We start from the raw sequence: 23,358 nt of genomic DNA, 5'->3' as shown, positions 1-23,358 counted from the left end.
TAAAGACAAGACTCTCGTTAATCTAACCACACTGTCCGATTTCAAAAAGGCTTTACAGCGAAAGCAAAACATTAGATTATGTCAGCAGAGTACCCAGCCAGAAATAATCAGACACCCATTTTTCAAGCTAGCATATAATGTCACAAAAAACAAAACCACAGCTAAATGCAGCACTAACCTTTGATGATCTTCATCAGATGACACCCCTAGGACATTATGTTATACAATGCATGCATGTTTTGTTCAATCAAGTTCATATTTATATCAAAAACCAGCTTTTTTACATTAGCATGTGACGTTCAGAACTAGCAAACCTCCGGTGAATTTACTAAATTACTCACGATAAACGTTCACAAAAAACATAACAATTATTTTAAGAATTATAGATACAGAACTCCTCTATGCACTCGATATGTCCGATTTTAAAATAGCTTTTCGGTGAAAGCACATTTTACAATATTCTCAGTAGATAGCCCGGCATCACAGGGCTAGCTATTTAGACACCCACCAAGTTTAGCCTTCACCAAAATCAGATTTACTATTAGAAAAGTTTGATTACCTTTCCTGTTCTTCGTCAGAATGCACTCCCAGGACTTGTACTTCAATAACAAATGTTGTTTTGGTCCAAAATAATCCATAGTTATGTTCCAACAGCGACGTTTTGTTCGTGCGTTCTAGACACTATCCGAATGGTAAATAAGGGTCACGCGCATGGCGCATTTCGTGACAAAAGATTTCTAAATATTTCATTACCGTACTTCGAAGCATGTCAACCGCTGTTTAAAATCAATTTTTATCGTAAAAAAGCGATAATACCGGATAAAAAACGTACCCGATTTAATCTGGTTATTATTACTGCCCAGAAACTAGAATATGCATATAAGTATTGGCTTTGGATAGAAAACACCCTAAAGTTTCTAAAACTGTTTGAATGGTGTCTGTGAGTAAAACAGAACTCATATGGCAGGCAAAAACCTGAGAAGATTCCTTACAGGAAGTGCCCTCTCTGACCATTTCTTGGGCTTCTACACTCTCTTTATTGAAAACCAAGGATCTCTGCTGTAACGTGACACTTCCTACGGCTCCCAAAGGCTCTCAGAAGGCGGCAAAACGCTGAATGATGCCTTTGGAGCCCCTGGCTGAAAAACAGTAGCGCATTTGGATAGTGGTCGATATATGAGGGCCTCTCTTAGGTTTGTATTGTGCTCGCTTTGGCAGCACATATACTAAAATTGGATCGATACAGAGAAGATTAGCATGGCCCCTGCGAAAGGATGACACGCAAATCCGTGAAGCGCTCCTTATTTTCCTCACACTTCGAGACACAGAGAAATTGGAATCATACAGAGAAGATTGGCCGGTAGTGATGGGGGAAATCAATTGCCAATTCTTCTCAGTCTAAGGAGGGGGGGAAATGCTGGGTGAGAGACACAAATTTGTGAAGTGTTCCTTTTTTGAATTGGGGAGTGAGACAAGGTTGCAGTCTTAGGCCAACTTTATTCAACATTTAGAAATTAATTGGGGATTTAGGCAAGGTTGCAGTCTGAGTTCAACTTTTTTCAAAATGTACAAATTAATTGGGGAGCGAGACTAGGTTGTACTCTGAGTCCAACTTTACTCAATATAAACAACTGAATTGGAGAGTGAGACAGGGTATCAATTTTAGTCCAGCTGTATTAAACATAACAAACTTGAATGTCACAACATTTTAAACAGACATCAAAGCTAGACTCAAACACTCTCTCTCTACTAATTGGGGAGTTAGTTATAAGTATCTTTGGCCAGGCCATGTTGCAGAAAATGGGGGAAGGGTGGGAAGTGGTTGGGGCAGAGGAACAAAGACCTGGCGGAGGAGCAACTAAAAGCAGCAGGTGAGGGGTTAGAGACCAAGAGCCCTGAATCATAAAAGGCTTAGTTTTTAAACTACATTTTAGTCTAATATCATTGTTTAAAAAATCTAAAGTCAATTCTATTTCAAGTTCTACATCTACAAATAAAGTTTAAACATCACAGCAATATTCTAGGGGTGGGTTTTGAGGGTCTGAAGGTCGGTTTGAACCCTGTTTGACCCCAACCATGACCAGAACCATCAGAGGGGTTGTGTTCTATATATGAGGGCCTCTCTTAGGTTTGTATTCTGCTCGCTTTGGCAGCACATATACTAAAATTGGATCGATACAGAGAAGATTAGCATGGCCCCTGCGAAAGGATGACACGCAAATCCGTGAAGCGCTCCTTATTTTCCTCACACTTCGAGACACAGAGAAATTGGAATCATACAGAGAAGATTGGCCGGTAGTGATGGGGGAAATCAATTGCCAATTCTTCTCAGTCTAAGGAGGGGGGGAAATGCTGGGTGAGAGACACAAATTTGTGAAGTGTTCCTTTTTTGAATTGGGGAGTGAGACAAGGTTGCAGTCTTAGGCCAACTTTATTCAACATTTAGAAATTAATTGGGGATTTAGGCAAGGTTGCAGTCTGAGTTCAACTTTTTTCAAAATGTACAAATTAATTGGGGAGCGAGACTAGGTTGTACTCTGAGTCCAACTTTACTCAATATAAACAACTGAATTGGAGAGTGAGACAGGGTATCAATTTTAGTCCAGCTGTATTAAACATAACAAACTTGAATGTCACAACATTTTAAACAGACATCAAAGCTAGACTCAAACACTCTCTCTCTACTAATTGGGGAGTTAGTTATAAGTATCTTTGGCCAGGCCATGTTGCAGAAAATGGGGGAAGGGTGGGAAGTGGTTGGGGCAGAGGAACAAAGACCTGGCGGAGGAGCAACTAAAAGCAGCAGGTGAGGGGTTAGAGACCAAGAGCCCTGAATCATAAAAGGCTTAGTTTTTAAACTACATTTTAGTCTAATATCATTGTTTAAAAAATCTAAAGTCAATTCTATTTCAAGTTCTACATCTACAAATAAAGTTTAAACATCACAGCAATATTCTAGGGGTGGGTTTTGAGGGTCTGAAGGTCGGTTTGAACCCTGTTTGACCCCAACCATGACCAGAACCATCAGAGGGGTTGTGTTCTATATATGAGGGCCTCTCTTAGGTTTGTATTCTGCTCGCTTTGGCAGCACATATACTAAAATTGGATCGATACAGAGAAGATTAGCATGGCCCCTGCGAAAGGATGACACGCAAATCCGTGAAGCGCTCCTTATTTTCCTCACACTTCGAGACACAGAGAAATTGGAATCAAACAGAGAAGATTGGCCGGTAGTGATGGGGGAAATCAATTGCCAATTCTTCTCAGTCTAAGGAGGAGGGGAAATGCTGGGTGAGAGACACAAATTCGTGAAGTGTTCCTTTTTTGAATTGGGGAGTGAGACAAGGTCTTAGGCCAGTCTTAGGCCAACTTTATTCAACATTTAGAAATTAATTGGGGAGTTAGGCAAGGTTGCAGTCTGAGTTCAACTTTTTTCAAAATGTACAAATTAATTGGGGAGCGAGACAAGGTTGTACTTGGCCGGTAGTGAGGGGGGATGAAGGACACTGAGTCACTGGCTTGGTGGTCGGATGTTTTTATTGTAAATAGTTCCCTGTTCCCCTCTACCTGGACCGAGACCTTGATCGCGGTGTAGAGGCTTGTGTGTGTTGAGGACCCTCAGAGCTATATTGTCTGTAGTCTATAAGACTACTGGTAGGGTAACCCATGGTAAGTAGTTCTGAGGCAAGACACCAGACTAACGTCGGTCCGTTCCCAAGCAAAATGCACATTTTATGAGCGCATGAACATTTTATTTACATAGTTCAATAAAATGACTGTATAGCAAAGACAGACAGGATCGTGATGAACCTGTTAAATTATTTTTATAGACATTCAAATATACATATACAAATCAAACATGATTTATCAATACATCCAGTGAAAACGCAACTTCTTGGTAGAGCTAATGTTTTTTTCAACAGCAGTAGCTATAACAATAAACAAATATAATAAACAATTTACGGCATGAATAGCTTACCTTTTGCAAGAATATACATTTCTGTCCACAGGTCAGTGGCCCAGATGCACTTTCTTCAAACTGCTCTTGATGGTGTAACACCAATCAATCAATGCTCCAGGCGCCCTATCACCGCATATGCATATTAACTTCAGGATTGGTGGGTACCCTGCGGGACGGTTGATTTAACGTAGGCTAATGCGATTAGCATGAGATTGTAAGTAACAAGAACATTTCCCAGGACATAGACATATCTGATAGTGTCAGAAAGCTTTCTTGTTAATCTAACTGCACTGTCCAATTTATAGTAGCTATTACAGTGAAAGAATATCATGCTATTGTTTGAGGAGAGAGCACAGTTTTGAACACGAAAAGTTATTAATAAACAAACTAAGCACATTTTGGCAGTCTTGATACAAAACTTAACAGAAATGCAATGGTTCATTGGATGAGACTAAAACTTTGCATATACGCTGCTGCCATCTAGTTGCCAATATCTAAATTGCACCTGGGCTGGAATAGCCTTTCTCTTGCATTTCAAAGATGGTATTTGTATTATCTTTTACCAGATCTAATGTGTTATATTCTCCTACATTCCTGTCACATTTCCACAAACTTCAAAGTGTTTCCTTTCAAATGGTACCAAGAAAATGCATATCCTTACTTCAGGGCCTGAGCTACAGGCAGTTAGATTTGGGTCATTTTAGGTGAAAATTGGGGGGGGGAAAGGGGCCGATCCTTAAGAGGTTTTTAAGTAGCCATGTGCTTTGAGAGGCTTTGAGCACCAGGTCAAAGAGTGATAACAGGCACAGAAGCTCAGTCTACAGTAGGAGTTTTAATGATGAACCAGAGTATACAAGTGGTCTGTGTACAGAGGGAAACAGGATGAAAGAGAGCATTATTGCAATGTAAATCCAATATTCATTAAATAATACATGTCAGCTCAATCTCTATACACAATTTACAATGATAGAAAAATAACACCATAATTCCTCTCATGGGAGTTAACATTACAACACCAACTAGGCTAATCACATAATAGTAATACATGGTCGGAGAACTGGTGAACCTACAGGATGGCCATGGATCTCTTGCGCAGGGACCAAAATAAATAAAAAATACGTGTATTTTGTGTGTGCTTGATCTTGTGTATTCTGAACTATGTAACTCCTATCTATCTTCTGATAATTTCCGCATAATCTCTCAGATGTCTTCTTTCCAAATATACAAAGTTTTTGCATGTCAGAATCATGTAATTCCACATGAATAGCAGTTACTTTTGTATGTCTATTTAGCCAGAAATCTACATTTCGCCATTTTCTCTCGTTATTTCGTGTATGTCATCTCATGCGTTTCTAAATTCCCTTACCGGGTATAACTCTTTCCACACTGCAAGCATTGGAATGGCTTCTCTCGTGTGTATTCTCTTATGCGCTTTCAGATGCCATGACTGGATAAATCCCATTCCACACAGAGCATTGGAAAGGCCTCTCTACAGAGTGTTTTCTCTCATGCTTTTTCATGTCCCCTAATGATAAATACTTATTTTCACACTGGGAGTAGTGATAGGGCTTGTCTTCTGTGTGTGTGTGTATATATCTTATGTGATTTAAGGGACCCCAACCTTGTAAAACTCTTTCCACACTGGGAGCAGTGGTAAGGCTTCACTCCTGTGTGTGTTCTCTCATGCTCGTTCAGTTGCCCTGACCAGCTAAAACGACTTTTACAATGGGAACAGTGATAAGGCTTTTCCCGTGTGTATTCTTTCATGAGATTTCAGGTCCCCTGATCGGGAAAATGTCCCTCCACACTGAGAGCATTGGAATGGTTTTTCCCGTGTGTATTCTCTTATGCTCGTTCAGATGTGTTGACTGGATAAATCTCTTTCCGCACTGGAAGCATTGGTAAGGCTTGTCTCCTGTGTGTATTCTTTTATGTATTTCAAGGCTCCCTAACCATGTAAAACTCTTTCCACACTGAGAGCAGTGATAAGGCTTCTTCCCTGCATGTGTTCTCTTATGGTTTTTCAGGCTCCATAAACGGGTATAACTCTTTCCACACTGTGAACAGTGGTGTTGTCTCACTGGTTCAGACGTGTCTGGTTCCTCTGAGTCGGGTATCTCTTCTGTTAAAGACAAACAGGGTGGTTAAACAGGGAGACCTGAATGAAATCTCCAAGTACATTTTAGTCATTTAGCAGACGCTCTTATCCAGAGAGACTTACAGTCAAGTGCTCTTTGCATGTGATGCATGTGCTCTATTGTTTACATGAGCCATGTATTTTACAGTGTGTGGCTTTAAGGGAATAGTATGGTCACTATCCAGAGCAACTTGTTAGTGCATCCATCTTAAGGTAGCTAGGTGAGACAACCACAACAGTGATAGTAAATACAGTTTCCCTCAGTTAGTGCATCCATCTTAAGGTAGCTAGGTGAGACAACCACAACAGTGATAGTAAATACAGTTTCCCTCAGTTAGTGCATCCATCTTAAGGTAGCTAGGTGAGACAACCACAACAGTGATAGTAAATACAGTATCCCTCAGTTAGTGCATCCATCTTAAGGTAGCTAGGTGAGACAACCACAACAGTGATAGTAAATACAGTTTCCCTCAGTTAGTGCATCCATCTTAAGGTAGCTAGGTGAGACAACCACAACAGTGATAGTAAATACAGTTTCCCTCAGTTAAATGTGATCATTTATAATGACCTGGCCTGTGTCCCATAATATAACCAGGCTAATAATGACTAGCCATCTGTTAAATTAGCATTCCCCTGTGTTCTTACATTGATTTAGATTGATTTACTGTAACAGCAAAGAAAAGAGATACCACAACAACAAAACAAAAACGCGAGGACTGATTTCCCCATATTTTTTTTTTCAGGTTCTCTCACTCAAAATCACACTTTTCAATAGCAAAACATAATTGAATGTTCTAATTCCACAACAATGTTGAAACCACATCAGGAGAAATCTGAATGTTTGTGTGTAGTTACCCTTTAATTCTAGTGCCACCAGCCAGGCATTCTTGTTTGTCTAGGAGTATTTATGTAGCGCAGTTGTGATGGGAGTTTTCAAAACAAATGGCCAATGGATTGATGCAAATAATCACGATTCTGCCAGGTAGGCATAGGATATTTTTTATTGTCTTTCCGTCTACCTGAATACATTAGCATCGCTAACGGCTACACGGAGTGGTAGACATATAGACCCTACACGCACACACAGGGTTCAACATTCAGGTACATTTACCAGTGGCACACTGGGTTCAGCGCCAACTGAAATTTACTGGCCTGATAAAAGAAAGCAAAAAAAATTGTCCAGGGAGACGATCCAGCAGGAAAGGGAATGATGCATAATTTCAATAGCAGGTGATTTTATCTTTCATTTTGCTGAGCAAGTCACATACCGGGTTCTTCCAGTCAAATTCAAGGACTTCAGGACTTTGTCAAGCACTTCATTGTAATTTTCAAAAACCTACATTTTAAGTTGAATTGTGCAATAGCCTACAGGATTAAAAACTCAACCCAACAGGCTAAAAAAATGATCTTTTAATAAGCCTACCCAACGGTATTTTACATTGACGGTCACATAATTAACATTCTAAAATATGTCAGAATAATGTGGTCAATGCCTGACTAAATAAACAGCATGCTCCCCTCAAACACACTAATGAAGTCTGTCCATGTGATACTAGTCAGTCTGTCCATGTGGTAGTAGTCAGTCTGTCCATGTGGTAGTAGTCAGTCTGTCCATGTGATACTAGTCAGTCTGTCCATGTGATAGTCAGCCTGTCCATGTGGTAGTAGTCAGTCTGTCCATGTGGTAGTAGTCAGTCTGTCCATGTGGTACTAGTCAGTCTGTCCATGTGGTACTAGTCAGTCTGTCCATGTGGTACTAGTCAGTCTGTCCATGTGGTAGTAGTCAGTCTGTCCATGTGGTACTAGTCAGTCTGTCCATGTGGTAGTAGTCAGTCTGACCATGTGGTAGTAGTCAGTCTGTCCATGTGGTAGTAGTCAGTCTGTCCATGTGGTAGTAGTCAGTCTGTCCATGTGGTAGTAGTCAGTCTGACCATGTGGTAGTAGTCAGTCTGTCCATGTGGTAGTAGTCAGTCTGTCCATGTGCTGGTAGTCAGTCTGTCCATGTGCTGGTAGTCAGTCTGTCCATGTGGTAGTAGTCAGTCTGTCCATGTGGTGGTAGTCAGTCTGTCCATGTGGTGGTAGTCAGTCTGTCCATGTGGTACTAGTCAGTCTGTCCATGTGGTAGTAGTCAGTCTGTCCATGTGCTGGTAGTCAGTCTGTCCATGTGGTAGTAGTCAGTCTGTCCATGTGGTAGTAGTCAGTCTGTCCATGTGGTACTAGTCAGTCTGTCCATGTGGTACTAGTCAGTCTGTCCATGTGGTACTAGTCAGTCTGTCCATGTGGTACTAGTCAGTCTGTCCATGTGGTAGTAGTCAGTCTGTCCATGTGGTAGTAGTCAGGTTGTCCATGTGGTAGTAGTCAGTCTGTCCATGTGGTAGTAGTCAGTCTGTCCATGTGGTAGTAGTCAGTCTGTCCATGTGGTAGTAGTCAGTCTGTCCATGTGGTACTAGTCAGTCTGTCCATGTGGTACTAGTCAGTCTGTCCATGTGGTACTAGTCAGTCTGTCCATGTGGTACTAGTCAGTCTGTCCATGTGGTAGTAGTCAGTCTGTCCATGTGGTGGTAGTCAGTCTGTCCATGTGGTGGTAGTCAGTCTGTCCATGTGGTGGTAGTCAGTCTGTCCATGTGGTAGTAGTCAGTCTGTCCATGTGGTAGTAGTCAGTCTGTCCATGTGCTGGTAGTCAGTCTGTCCATGTGGTAGTAGTCAGTCTGTCCATGTGGTAGTAGTCAGTCTGTCCATGTGGTAGTAGTCAGCCTGTCCATGTGGTACTAGTCAGTCTGTCCATGTGGTACTAGTCAGTCTGTCCATGTGGTACTAGTCAGTCTGTCCATGTGGTACTAGTCAGTCTGTCCATGTGGTACTAGTCAGTCTGTCCATGTGGTACTAGTCAGTCTGTCCATGTGGTACTAGTCAGTCTGTCCATGTGGTACTAGTCAGTCTGTCCATGTGGTACTAGTCAGTCTGTCCATGTGGTACTAGTCAGTCTGTCCATGTGGTACTAGTCAGTCTGTCCATGTGGTAGTAGTCAGTCTGTCCATGTGGTACTAGTCAGTCTGTCCATGTGGTAGTAGTCAGTCTGTCCATGTGGTAGTAGTCAGTCTGTCCATGTGGTGGTAGTCAGTCTGTCCATGTGGTGGTAGTCATAGAAATGTTGAAGACTTATTTAGTGAGTCGGACATATGTCAGGGGCTTCTAACGGTCACAGAATACAAACTAGTCACATCGGAGAAACCAACGCCACCCAACCGGATGAGCTAAAATACATTTTCTCCCACTTTGAGCATAATGACTCAGATGCCGTGGAGAATCCCTGAGGACAACGAGCGTGTTGCCAGGTAAACAACCTGTCCCTCAACGTCAGCCAAACAAAGGAGCTGCCACCCGAGCGGCACAGAGGTCTAAGGCACTGCATTGCAGTGTTTGAGGTGTCACTACAGACCCAGAATTAACAGAACTCTGCTGGTTGTCCTGGTAACAGATACCAGTGGGCAGATTTATTTTATTTGTTCAAACTAAACTACAACACTTACTTTGATGAGTCAAATCTGATCCTTTCTTCTCTTCTCCTCCTCTCACAGTTCCACTCAGCCCCGTTGTTTTCCTGTAGTCCACCAGCAGCACAGACAACCTCTTCATACCCAGCAGTAAGGTGCTACTGGGAGAGGCACGACACAGGGACTCCGGGAGGGAGGAAGGGCTAACGTTGTCCTGGTAACCATAAAGAGGAGACACAGACACATATCATTATGGATGCTGATGTCACTGTTGACATAAAGTGCTTTACAGAAACCCAGCCCAGACCCTGATAGAGCAAGCTGTATGCTAGACCAGACCAAGCTGTACCATCTGGTGTTCTGATCTGGAGAGACTCTTCTCTGCCTCGTCAGCATCAGGATGTTGTTGATGCTCCCCAGAGGATCCACAATAGTCATGTCTCTGTCCTGTGTGAATGAGAACATCAAACAGATGGTAAACTTATGATCTTCTATTACAATCATAGGGTCTTACAAGAGGCATGAATATGTCTACAAAGGGCCTAAAATTGCCACTTTCATCATGATTTAAAAAAAATATTGTTTGTGTTGTAAATGTAAAAGGGTAGTTCCACGAATTGGGTGACGTTTGTGCTCCCTTTATCTTTGGTATTTTAAGTAGAAATTATACACCAATATTGAATTTTAAAATCAGGTTATATTAGATGAGGTGCACTTTAATATAGACCACATGGAGAATTCAATAAACCTAATTTAAAAGAACCCACAATATATGTACCAATGGCAGATTGCCCCTTAAACAATTCCTACAGTACAGAACAACATATTAAAGTGTATAACTTCAGTAGAATGCCCCTTTAAAACCACACATTAGTTCAACAACTGCATAGTTTGTGCCCCTGTTTTTAAGACAGTACTCACTGGTGTTAATCTGATCTTCTGTCTCCTCCTCTTTCACTCCCAAAACGTCTTCATTCTTCACCTTTATTGAGATAGCATCCTCTTCCACTCCAAAATGTTCTTCCTCTTCTTTCAGTATAACAACCTCCTCTTCCTCCTTTTTAATTATGAAAGCTTCTCTCTCTCCTTTCATTGTAACACCCTCTTCTTCTTTCACGACAATGTTCAGCTCTAGAGGTTCTTTCTCCGTCCAGTAGACATCCTCTTCTTTAGCAGGGGAGGAGTAGTTTAATGAGCTCATGGTCAGGGATGTTAGCAAGTTAACTAGCTAGTTAGCATTAGCGACTAGCCTAGGACTAGGCTCAGCATCAATATTTAACAAGTTTGCAAATTGAACAAGCAAATTAGGTTCAAGTTAACCACTAGATACGTCAACAGAACTGTGTTTAAAACACTGAGATTAGCTAATGTACATTAACATGGCCTAAAACGTAAATCTTTCAGTTTTATGTTGGCTGGCAAGCTACCGAGGTGGTTGAAAGAGTAGCGGTGTTGTTGTTCCTGAAGAAGCGTCCCGTCCAGTAAATTATACGTCCAGTCCGTTATAAGCCATTTGTCGCGGTTGAAGAAGCCTTCTGTCCTGTCCACTAGATTATACGTCACGCAAGAAGCGTCACATGAAAGACGCACATCGCCATCTGCTGACTGGAGTGGTAACGCAGTTTGGAAACAACAGTTACTACACTTTTAGTATTGGTTAAAAGTCATAATAATTTAACAATAAGCTGATATATTTTCTCTTCCGTCTTACAAATAATACGTTCCTGTACACAGACGTAGAAGCTTAATATGAATATGTAGATGATGAATAAATACTTCTATGAATAGTGTGTTAATACACATTTACTCTTAATTTTTTACATTTGTTTTAATCTAGATGTGACCATATTATTCCCTTAAAGCCACGCTCTATAAGATACAAATCATCCTGTAAACAACAGAGCAAATGCATCACATGCAAATAGCACTTGATTATCTGTAGTGCTATACACTGAGTCTACAAAACATTAAGAACACCTGCTGCTTCCATGACATAGACTGACCAGGTGAATCCAGGTGAAAGCGTATTGTTATGGGTGTAAGATGGCACAGTGATGCCATCTGTTGGTAAATGTTAATTACTGCAACTCCAGTGTTTTTACCGGTGTGCTTGAGATACCCGGATGTATTGTAATGTACTGAACAAGACCTGTTACTCGCATCAATGCCTCTGTCTCGTCATTTAACATTCAAACAGTTATGATCCCTTACTGATGTCACTGGTTAAATCCACTTCAATCAGTGTAGATGAAGGGGGGGAGACAGGTTAAATATGGATTTTTAAGCCTTGAGACAAATGAGACATGGATTGTGTATGTTTGCCATTCAGAGGATGAAGTCAAAATATTTAAGTGTTTTTGAACGGGGTATTGTAGTAGGTGCCAGGCACACCGGTTTGTGTCAAGAACTGCAACTACAGTTTCCCATGTGTACCAAGAGTGGTCCACCACCCAAACAGTGGAGGCCAATGTCGTTCAAGATGAGGGAGGACGATTTTTTTTCATGAGCATGGCCTTATTCCTATTACAGCATATTGGATGACTGTCATTCATATTCCATTCACCCAGTTCAATGTAACATTGATAGGTTTAGGCTACTACATGATACTCTAATTGTCCCTGTACCCATCATGAGGTTGCTACAACCTAGTCTATGACTGAAACTTTACAACGTAGGTGCACACAGGTCGAGAGAAACATTTGAGGTGACAGACAGTGACAGATGGACAAACAGTGACACATTCAATACCGCCTTGCACACTCTTGCCTGCATCTAGCTGAAATAGAGATTCTATTGGACAAATTCAGGTATGTTTATCCTGGTTTTATTCCATTTATGAAACGTTTGTCAACACAATCGGTGGAACGAATTCACCCCTGATGACGCGTAAACGCAGTTCACTTTCACAACTGCCACGTTGTATTTCTTCTCCCATCAATGCGCTCACCTTTTCCCTTCTGGACTTCAATGCACCACCCGTCAGCTGTATGTGATCTGGTGACAAAAACCTTTCCAAGCCAAACCCTATCATAACTGCTACACACAGCCTACATCGTTGTAACCATATTCTTCTCCTTCATTTTGTTAAAAACTGTTCAACTATTGTCTTTTTCTTTGAGTCAACTACTCACCACATGTTATACACTGCAGTGCTAGCTAGCTGTAGCTTATGCTTTCAGTACTAGATTCATTCTCTGATCCTTTGATTGGATGGACAACATGTCAGTTCATGCTGCAAGAGCTCTGATAGGTTGGAGGACGTCCTCCAGAAGTTGTCATAATTACTGTGTAAGTCTATGGAAGGGCTTGAGAACCATGAGCCTCCTGGTTTTTGTATTGAAGTCAATGTAACCAGAGGATCCAAAATAGTATGTTTAAATCAATTATTTGGTGGCGTGATTATATTTAGTATAGTTTTATCTAAAAAGGATAACTTTCTAAATGTTTTACCATTTTTATTTTTCTGAAAATCACTCAGGAGGATGGGGCTCCCCTTCCTCCTCTGAGGAGCCTCCACTGCACCCTAAGCACATCCAGCCAACTTGACACAATTGTGGGAAGCACTGGAGTCAACATGGGCCAGCATCCCTGTGGAAAGCTTTCAACACCTTGTAGAGTCCATGCCCCGACAAATTGAGGCTGTTCTTTGGAGAAAAGGGGAGGGTCCAACTCCATATTAGGAAGTTGTTCTAAATGTTTGGTATAATCAGTGTATATATATGCCATTTAGCAGACACTTTTATCCAAAGTGATTTGCAGTCATGTGTGTAAACACTTTACATATGGGTGGTCCCAGGAATCAAACCCACTACCCTGGTTTAACAAGCACCATACTCTACCAACTGAGCTACAGGACCACAAGGAATGATCAAGGAAGGATGGAGATAAAAAAAACACACACACACAGCCTGAGTTTGAAAAATATAATTTTATCAAAAACCGTAACATTGAAACTGACATACTCCATATTTACTTCAAATCAAGTGTTATTTGTCACATGAATACAACAGGTGTAGACTTTACTGTGAAATGCTGAATACAACAGGTGTAGACCTTACTGTGAAATGCTGAATACAACAGGTGTAGGTAGACCTTACTGTGAAATGCTGAATACAACAGGTGTAGGTAGACCTTACTGTGAAATGCTGAATACAACAGGTGTAGACCTTACTGTGAAATGCTGAATACAACAGGTGTAGACCTTACTGTGAAATGCTTACTTACAAACCCTTAACCAACAATGCAGTTACGAAAAATAAGAATTAAGAATATATTTCCTAAATAAACTAAAGGGGGAAAAAGTACCAATAAACAAACAATACCGAGGCTGTATACAGGGGGTACCAGTACAGAGTCAATGTGTGGGGGTACAGGTTAGTAATGAGGCTATATACAGGGGGTTCAGGTACAGAGTCAATGTGGAGACTATATACAGGGGGTACCAGTACAGAGTCAATGTGGAGACTATATACAGGGGGTACCAGTACAGAGTCAATGTGGAGACTATATACAGGGGGTACCGGTACAGAGTCAATGTGGAGACTATATACAGGGTGTACCGGTACAGAGTCAATGTGGAGGATATATACAGGGGGTACCAGTACAGAGTCAATGTGGAGGCTATATACAGGGGTACCAGTACAGAGTCAATGTGGAGACTATATACAGGAGGTACGTGTATCGAGTCAATGTATTGAGGTACAGCTTAGGAGCAGGTGTTGAAATAAAAAGCATACAGCTTTATACAGTTTGATTTAATGTGGCTTAATGACCTTAAGCACAATTATATTTCTGTAAAAAAAAACACGAGACAAGTGTTCTCTCATGAACTTTAAGTAGCCTATATTTGATGTGAAATATTCCTTTCAAGACAGGATTGTGTCACGGCACAGATCTGGGGAAGTGTACCAAAACATTTCTGCAACATTGAAGGTCCCAAAGAACACAGTGGCCTCCATCATTCTTAAAAGGAAGACGTTTGGAACCACCAAGACTCTTCCTAGAGCTGGCTGCCCGGCCAAACTGAGCAATCGGGGGAGAAGGGCCTTGGTCAGGGAGGTGACCGAGAACCCGATGGTCACTCTGACAGAGCTCTAGAGTTCCTCTGTGGAGATAGGAGAACCTTCCAGAAGGACGACCATCTCTGCAGCACTCCACCAATCAAGCCTTTATGGTAGAGTGGCCAGACGGAAGCCACTCCTCAGTAAAAGGCACATGACAGCCAGCTTGGAGTTTGCCAAAAGGCACATAAAGACTCTCAGACCATGAGAAACATGATTCTCTGGTCCGGTGAAACCAAGATTGAACTCTTTGGCCTGAATGCCAAGTGTCACGTAAGGGCTATTTGACCAAGAAGGAGAGTGATGGAGTGCTGCATCAGATGACCTGGCCTCCACAATCACCCGACCTCAACCCATTTGAGATGGTTTGGGATGAGGCGGACCACAGAGCGAAGGAAAAGCAGCCAACAAGTGCTCAGCATATGGGAACTCCTGGTTGAGAGAATGCCAAGAGTGTGCAAAGCTGTCATCAAGGCAAAGGGTGGCTACTTTGAAGAATCTCAAATATAAAATACATTTTGATTTGTTGAACACTTTTTTGGTTACTACATGATTCCATATGTGTTATTTCATAGTTTTGATGTCTTCACAATTATTCTACAATATAGAAAATAGTAAAAAATTAAGAAAAACCCTTGAATGAGTGCTTTGTCATTATGGGGTATTGTGTGTAGATTGATCAGATTGAATTGTTTTCCAATTTTATAATAAGGCTGTCACGTAACAAACTGTGGAAATGTCTAGGGGTCTGAATGCTTTCTGAATGCATTGTATATACACTAAAACAAAATATAAATCCAACATGTAAAGGGCTGGTCCCATGTTTCACCGGCTGAAATAAAAGATCCCAGAAAGTTTTCATATGCACAAAAAAAATGTCGCTCAAATTTTGTTTACATCCCTGTCAGTGAGCATTTCTCCTTTGCCAAGATAATCCATCCACCTGACAGATGTGGCATATCAAGCTGATTAAACAGCATGATCATTACACAAGTGCACCTTGTGCTGGGGGCAATAAAAGGCCACTCTAAAATGTGCAGTTTTGTCACACAATGATACAGATGTCTCAAGTTGAGGGAGCGTGCAATTGGCATGCTGACTACATGAATGTCCACCAGAGCTGTTGCCAGAGAATTTAATGTTAATTTCTCTACCATAAGCTACGTTGTTTTAGAAAATTTGGCAGTACATCCAACTGGCTTTACATGTATGGTGTTGTGTGAGCGAGCAGTTTGCTGACGTCAACGTTGTGAACAGAGTGCCCCATGGTGGAGGTGGGGATAGGGTATGGGCAGGCATAAGCTATGGACAACGAACACAATTGGAATTTTTCGTTGTCAATTTGAATGCACAGAGATACCGTGACGAGATCCTGAGGCCCACTTCCATCACCTCATGTTTCAGCATGATAATGCACGGTCCCATGTCGCAACGATCTGTACACAATTCCTGGAAGCTGAAAAATGTCTCAGTTCTTCCATGGCCTGCATACTCATCAGACATGTCACCCATTGAGCATGTTTGGGATGTTCTACATTGATGTGTACAACAGCGTGTTCCAGTTCCCGCTAATATGCAGCAACTTTGCACAGCCATTGAAGAGGAGTGGGACAACATCGACATCGTGGGTGAACAGGGAGTTCAGGAGAGGGCTGAGAACGCACCCTTGTGGGGACCCAGTGTTGAGGATCAGCGGGGTGGAGATGTTGTTACCTACCCTGCCCACCTGGGGGCGCCCCGTCAGGAAGTCCAGGACCCAGTTGCACAGGGCGGGGTCGAGACCCAGGGTCTCGAGCTTAATGACGAGTTTGGAGGGTACTATGGTGTTAAATGCTGAGCTGTAATCGATGAACAGAATTCTTACATAGGTATTCCTCTTGTCCAGATGGGTTAGGGCAGTGTGCAGTGTGATTGTGTCGTCTGTGGATCTATTGGTGCGGTAAGCAAATTGAAGTGGGTCTAGGGTGTCAGGTAGGGTGGAGGTGATATGGTCCTTGACTAGTCTCTCATTCCACAGACCACAATCAAAAGCCTGATCAACTCTAGGCAAATGGTGGTCACATGAGATACTGACTGGTTTTCTGATCGTGCCCCTACCTTTTCATGGTATCGTTGACCAACATATGCATATCTGTATTCCCAGTCATGTGAAAACCATAGATTAGGGCCTAAAGAAATTATTTCAATTTACTTTTTTCTGTAAATCAGTCAAATCTTAGAAATTAATGCATTTTGTGTTTATATTTTTGTTCATTTACAAAATTGGAAATGATGCAGACAATTGGAAATGATGCAGACAATTACATTGATGGAATCTACAATCTATGTTCAATATTAAAGTTGATATTCCCCCAGGACTGGGTTACAATCTATGTTCAATATTAAAGCTGATCTTCCCCCCAGGACTGGGTTACAATCTATGTTCAATATTAAAGCTGATCTTCCCCCAGGACTGGGTTACAATCTATGTTCAATATTAAAGCTGATCTGAGCTACTGAGTTGGGAAACCCTGCTCTAACTGGATTTTATTTCTCTCAAAATGAGAGCAAAGTACGATATACAAAATACAATATACTTAGCCCATTTAAAATGGAAATTTAGACTTAGCCCATTTAAATGGAAATTCATTTTGTGAAGTCAGCAAACAAATCCACAAACACAATCACTATAATAAATGCAGTATGGAAAACACACTGTTCAGAGGCCTATATCTGTCCTATATCCTACTGTTCAGCAGCCTGCATCTGTCCTATGTTCTACAGTTCAACATCCTACATTCTTATCTTCTGTGTGTTTTCTCTCATGTCGTTTCAGTACCCCTAACTGGTTAAAACCCTTTCCACACTGGGAGCAGTGGTAAGGCTTCTCCCCTGTGTGTATTCTCTCGTGTGTTTTCAGGTTACATAAGTGGGTAAAACTCTTTCCACACTGGAAGCAGCAATAAGGCTTCTCACCTGTGTGTGTTCTCTTATGTTCTTTCATGTGCCCTGACCGGGTAAAACTCTTTCCACACTGGGAGCAGTGGTAAGGCTTCTCCCCTGTGTGTATTCTCTCGTGCGTTAACAGGCCCCCTAACTGGGTAAAAGTCTTCCCACAGTGAGTGCAGTGATGAGGCTTTTCCCCTGTGTGTATTCTCTCATGTCTTTTCAGGCTCCCTAACTGGGTAAAAGTCTTTCCACAATGAGAGCAACGATGAGGTTTCTCAATTGTGTGTGTCCTTTCATGCCTTTTCAGGCTCCCTAACTGGGTGAAAACCTCTCTGGACTGTGAGCAGTGGAAAGACTTCTCTCTTGTGTGTGTTTGCTCATGTGATTTTAGGTACCCTAACGTGGTAAAACTCAATCCACATGGAGAGCATTCATAAGGCTTCTCCCCGGTGTGTAACCTCTCATGTGTTTTCAGGTTACATAAGTGGGTAAAACTCTTTCCACATTGGGAACAGAGGTAAGGCTTCTCCAATGTGTGCGTTCTCTTATGTTCTTTCATGTGCCCTGCCCGGGTAAAATTCTTTCCACACTGGGAGCAGTGGTAAGGCTTCTCCCCTAAGTGTAATCTCTCATGTGTTTTCAGGTTACATAAGTGGGTAAACCTCTTTCCACACTGGGAACAGAGGTAAGGCTTCTCCCCTGTGTGTGTTCTCTTATGTTCTTTCATGTGCCCTGACCGGGTAAAACTCTTTCCACACTGGGAGCAGTAGTACAGCTTCTCCCCTGTGTGTATTCTCTCATGTGTTTTCAGGCTCCATAACTCGGTAAAAGTCTTTCCACAGTGAGAGCATTGATGAGGCTTCTCACCTGTGTGTGTCCTTTCATGCCTTTTCATGTTGCCTAACTCTGTAAAACTCTTTCCACAGCGGGAGCAGTCGTGTTGTTTTGCCGGTTTGGACGTTTCTGGTTCCTCGGAGTCTGGTCTTTCTCCTGCCAAAGACAGTGTTTATTTAAATACAGACCTGAATGAAACCTCCACAACTCTTGCTAGGAGGTTAAATCAGATCCCTCAATAACCTGTTCAAAGTTTTAACAATCTTGGTGTGATTTTAAAACAAATGATGTTGTAGAGCTTACTGGTAATTACTGATAGGTAATGTAAACATATTTTATTCATTATGTTCAATAATCTGAGGCCAGCTTTAACAATCGTAATTCTGTTTTATAAGTCAGAACACAAAACACCAGACAGTTCTACGACACTCAAGACACAGACATCGCTGGATTCCTATCAAGCAGGTGGTTGTAAATATATAACTTTCATAGCTGTATGATACAGATGTGACCTACACACTTCCTTAAACATAAAATAAGTCAAAAACTAGTTTTTACATCGAAGACACAAAGCACATCAGTAAAATCTCCCCGTTGTTGAAAGGGTACTTTTTTTTTACGTTCACAAATTTTCAACATTCTGACTATCGCTGATGTCATGACATTTTGGGTAAAGTAAAAAAAATAAGGTGAAATATTTTGGGTACATGTTCCTAAAACTGCTAGTAACTATATATATTAAGTGTATATATATATATATATTAAGTGTGTATATAAGTGTATATATATAAGTGTATATATATATATATAGCCATATTATAAAAGTCTGAAAAGGCTTTTTCATTCTCATGAACTCACTATGACAACATATGTTCCTAAAACTGATAGCAATTATACAGAACAAAAATATAAAGGCAACATGTAAAGTGTTGGTCCCATGTTTCATGAGCTGAAAAAAAAGATTGCAGTATTTTTTCATACGTACAAAATTATTTCTCTCAAAATTGTGCACAAATTTTACATCCCTGTTAGTGAACATTTATTCTTTGCCAAGATAATCCATCCACCTTACAGGTGTGGCATATCAAGAAGTTGATTAAACGGCATTATCATTACACAGGTGCACCTTGTGCTGGGGACAATAAAAGGCCACTAAAATACGCAGTTGTCACACAACACAATGCCACAGATGTCTCAGAGGGAGCGTGCAACTGGCATGCTGACTGCAGGAATGTCCACTAGAGCTGGTTCCAGGGAATTTAATGTACAGTACCAGTCAAAAGCCGCCTCCAACGTTGTTTTAGAGAATTTGGAAGTACAGCCAACTGGCCTCACAACCGCAGACCATGTTTAACAACGCCAGCCCAGGACCTCCACATCGTCTGAGACCAGCCACCCGGACAGATGATGAAACTGAGGAGTATTTCTCTCTGTAATAAAGCTCTTTTGTGGAGAAAAACTAATTCTCATTGGCTGGGCCTGGCTCCCCAGTGGGTGGGCCTATGTCCTCCCAGGCCCACCAATGACTGCGCCCCTGCCCAGTCATGTGAAGTCCATAGATCAGGGCCTAATTAATTTATTTACATTGACCGATTGCGTTATATGAACTGTAAATCGTTGAAATTGTTGCAGTGAACGTTTATATTTTTGTTCAGTACATATATAAAGCCATATTATAAGGTATGAAAAGGCTTGATGTTTATTTTTTAAATATTTTATACATTGTAATTGTGTGATGGTGGGGATGCAGGGCAGCGTTCATATATGGTCGATTCCGTGGGAAAGTCAACCTGAACATGTGTAACGGAGGTAAGAACGTGCCGTAAGCTCACTCCACAGCTAGCTTGAAACGTCACAGATGGAGCTATCCAACTGGTACCTTTTGTATAACTCAATCGGTTCATTGTCAAGGAGAGCGGTCACGCATGTTGAGAAGCAGAGGATCACTAGTTTGAGTCCAGTATGGGGACAGTGGAGGAAACTAAACTGTTAGCAGCACACTGGCGTCAGTTACACATGAAATCAATAAAGTTAGTTATTTCAAAATGAAACCATGTTCTGTAAGGTCTATATGTTGGAGTTCAGGCTTTATCTTGACCTGTTAAAGTAGGAAATTAAATGAATTTTGTCCATTACAGAGAGACTCACAAAAAAGCTTTTCATTCAATCATATTTCATGGCTTTTAGAAAAGGTGGACGGAGCTTGTGTCAAAATATATATTTGCCATTTTTAACAAGTTCTGTAGATCAGATGTTAATGAAGCATTACAGACCACATTGAAGTGTCTTGAGTTTAGTTTGTGTGTCCTAGAGTCTTGTAAAGATAGGGGGGTTGACTGGGACAGACAATGTAACATCCATAATGATTTAAGGAAAGGTTTTTGTAAAACATGAACCTTACATCAGATCATCTTGAAACTTTCTCTCTAAAGCTAACTTTCATCAAGGTTTTATATGGTCTATTGGTTTCTCTCTTTTCATTGGCAGAATCCTTTTTCAGTGTTATGATATTCATGACATCCATATCCACCAGTCTATCTTCATGTCAACTATTTTTATTGTTATTTTTTATTTAACCTTTATTTAACTAGGCAAGTCAGTTAAGAACAAATTCTTATTTACAATGACGGCCTAGGAACAGTGGGTTAAACGCCTTGTTCAGGGGCAGAACGACAGATTTTTACCTTGTCAGCTCGGGGATTCGATCTAGCAACCTTTCGGTTACTGGCCCAACACTCTAACCACTAGACTACCTGCCGCCCCAAAACTAACAGAACTCTGTTCATTGGCAGAAACCTTTTTCAGTGTTATGATATTCATAACATCCATATCCACCAGTCTATCTTCATGTCAACTAACAGAACTCTGCTGGCTGTCCTGGTAACAGATACCAGTGGGCAGATCTACTGTATTTGTTCAAACTAAACTGCAGCACTTACTTTGATGAGTCAAATCTGATCCTTTCTTCTCTTCTCCTCCTCTCACAGTTCCACTCAGCCACATTGTTTTCCTGCAGTCCACCAGCAACACAGACAACCTCTTCATACCCAGCAGTAAGGTGCTACCAGGAGAGGCACGACACGGGGACTCCGGGAGAGAGGAAGAGCTAGCGTTGTCCTGGTAACCATAAAGAGGGGACACAGACACATATCATTATGGATGCTGATGCCACTGTTGTCATAAAGTGCTTTACAGAAACCCAGCCCAGACCCTGATAGAGCAAGCTGTATGCTAGACCAGACCAAGCTGTACCATCTGGTGTTCTGATCTGGAGAGACTCTTCTCTGCCTCGTCAGCATCAGGATGTTGTTGAGGCTTCCCAGAGGATCCACGATAGTCATGTCTCTCTCCTGTGTGAACGAGAACATCAAACAGATGGTAAACTTATGACTTTTTATTGCAATCATAGGGTCTTACCAGAGTCATTAATATGTCTAAAAAGGGCCTAAAATGGCCACTTTCATCATGATTTTCAAAAATATTGTTTATGTTGTGAATGTAAAAGGGTCGTTCCACAAAATGGGTGGCTTTTACGTCCATTTGATATTTTAAGTAGAAAATATACACCAATATTGAATTTTAAAATCCGGTTATATTAGATGAGGTGCACTTTAATATAGACCACATGGAGAATTCAATAAACCTAATTTAAAAGAACCCACAATATATGTACCAATGACAGATTACCCCTTAAACAATTCCTACAGTACTGAACAACATATTCAAGTGTAGAACTTCAGTACAATGCCCCTTTAAAACCACACATTAGTTCAACAACTGCATAGTTTGTGCCCCTGTTTTTAAGACAGTACTCACTGGTGGTAATCTGATATTCTGTCTCCTCTTCTTTCACTCCCAAAACGTTCACTCTTTCACTCTCCTCCTCTTTCTCCTTTATTGAGATAGCCTCCTCTTCCTCTTCTTTCAATCCATTCTCTTCTTTCAATGTGATAGCCTCCTCTTCCTCCTTTTTCATTCTGAATGCTTCTTCGTCTTCTTTCACCAGAGCTTCTTTCTCCGTCTAGTTTAGTGAACTCATGCTCCGGGAGATTAGCCTAGTGCAGTGCAGTATCAAGTTAACACATTTGCTAATGTAACAAGCAAATTACGTTTAAATGAACTAGTAGATAGGTAAACAGAATTATGTTCCAAACACTAAGAGTAATATACACAAGATTGGTCTACAGATCTTCAACGTTTCAGCTTTATGTTCGCTAGCAAACCACCGCGTTGGTTGAATCAGAAGCCTTTTGTCGCCATTGAAGAAGCCTCCCGTTCCGTCCACTAGATTATACGTCACGCAAGAAGCATCACATGAAAGACTCACATCGCCATCTGCTGGCTGGAGTGGGTAACGTGTGGTTTTTATATTTGTATTATCAAATGAGGAGAGACAAACTTATCACACAAGTCAGAGATATACTTAAACTAAATATTTATTAACTTGTTAATTAGGGGAGCAAAGGGCCACTACATGCACACAGAGTGAATGGAGCTAAAATAATACAGAGACAAAGGGGTTTAGAAACAGAACTGCTTTGTCATGTTTGCTTCCACCCCTCCCTGGCAGATCAGAGCTTAGTCATGTTTGCTTCCACCCCTCCCTGGCAGATCAGAGCTTAGTCATGTTTGCTTCCACCCCTCCCTGGCAGATCAGAGCTTAGTCATGTTTGCCTCCACCGCTCCCTGGCAGATCAGAACTTAGTCATGTTTGCCTCCACCGCTCCCTGGCAGATCAGAGCTTTGTCATGTTTGCTTCCACCCCGCCCTGGCAGATCAGAGCTTAGTCATGTTTGCCTCCACCGCTCCCTGGCAGATCAGAACTTAGTCATGTTTGCCTCCACCGCTCCCTGGCAGATCAGAACTTAGTCATGTTTGCCTCCACCGCTCCCTGGCAGATCAGCGCTTAGTCATGTTTGCCTCCACCGCTCCCTGGCAGATCAG

The 23,358-nt window shown here is 41.5% G+C and overlaps 2 protein-coding genes and 3 non-coding genes across 5 annotated transcripts in view; 3 read left to right on the top strand and 2 right to left on the bottom strand.

Moving 5' to 3' along the window:
- The window catches only part of LOC115177679 (zinc finger protein 239), a 104,457-nt gene extending 94,397 nt beyond the window's left edge, over positions 1–10,060 (bottom strand). Inside the window, exons 1-2 of the mRNA XM_029738628.1 lie at positions 9,942–10,060; positions 9,629–9,806 (exon numbers count right to left, since the gene is read on the bottom strand). Coding sequence (XP_029594488.1) covers positions 9,629–9,806; positions 9,942–9,944 — 181 coding nt within the window. The 5' untranslated portion in view covers positions 9,945–10,060. The remainder of the gene's footprint in view (positions 1–9,628; positions 9,807–9,941) is intronic.
- LOC115179028 (U6 spliceosomal RNA) lies at positions 1,203–1,309 on the top strand. The gene has a single exon (XR_003872795.1). It is a non-coding gene; the product is annotated as a U6 spliceosomal RNA (small nuclear RNA).
- LOC115179032 (U6 spliceosomal RNA) lies at positions 2,138–2,244 on the top strand. Its single transcript, XR_003872799.1, has one exon. It is a non-coding gene; the product is annotated as a U6 spliceosomal RNA (small nuclear RNA).
- Positions 3,073–3,179, top strand: LOC115179030 (U6 spliceosomal RNA). The gene has a single exon (XR_003872797.1). It is a non-coding gene; the product is annotated as a U6 spliceosomal RNA (small nuclear RNA).
- Positions 10,061–16,870: 6,810 nt separating the features above from the next.
- LOC115177655 (zinc finger protein 501-like) lies at positions 16,871–21,691 on the bottom strand. The gene is made up of 3 exons (XM_029738596.1): positions 21,667–21,691; positions 21,354–21,531; positions 16,871–18,570 (listed from the first exon to the last, which is right to left on the bottom strand). Exons 1-3 carry the CDS (start codon positions 21,667–21,669, stop codon positions 17,417–17,419), a joined length of 1,335 nt encoding a protein of 444 aa, XP_029594456.1. The 5' UTR covers positions 21,670–21,691; the 3' UTR covers positions 16,871–17,416.
- Positions 21,692–23,358: the final 1,667 nt, after the last annotated feature.

Source organism: Salmo trutta, chromosome 38, assembly GCF_901001165.1.
Source record: "Salmo trutta chromosome 38, fSalTru1.1, whole genome shotgun sequence".
NCBI lineage: Eukaryota > Metazoa > Chordata > Actinopteri > Salmoniformes > Salmonidae > Salmo > Salmo trutta.
This window is presented reverse-complemented; position numbering and strand designations above follow the sequence as displayed.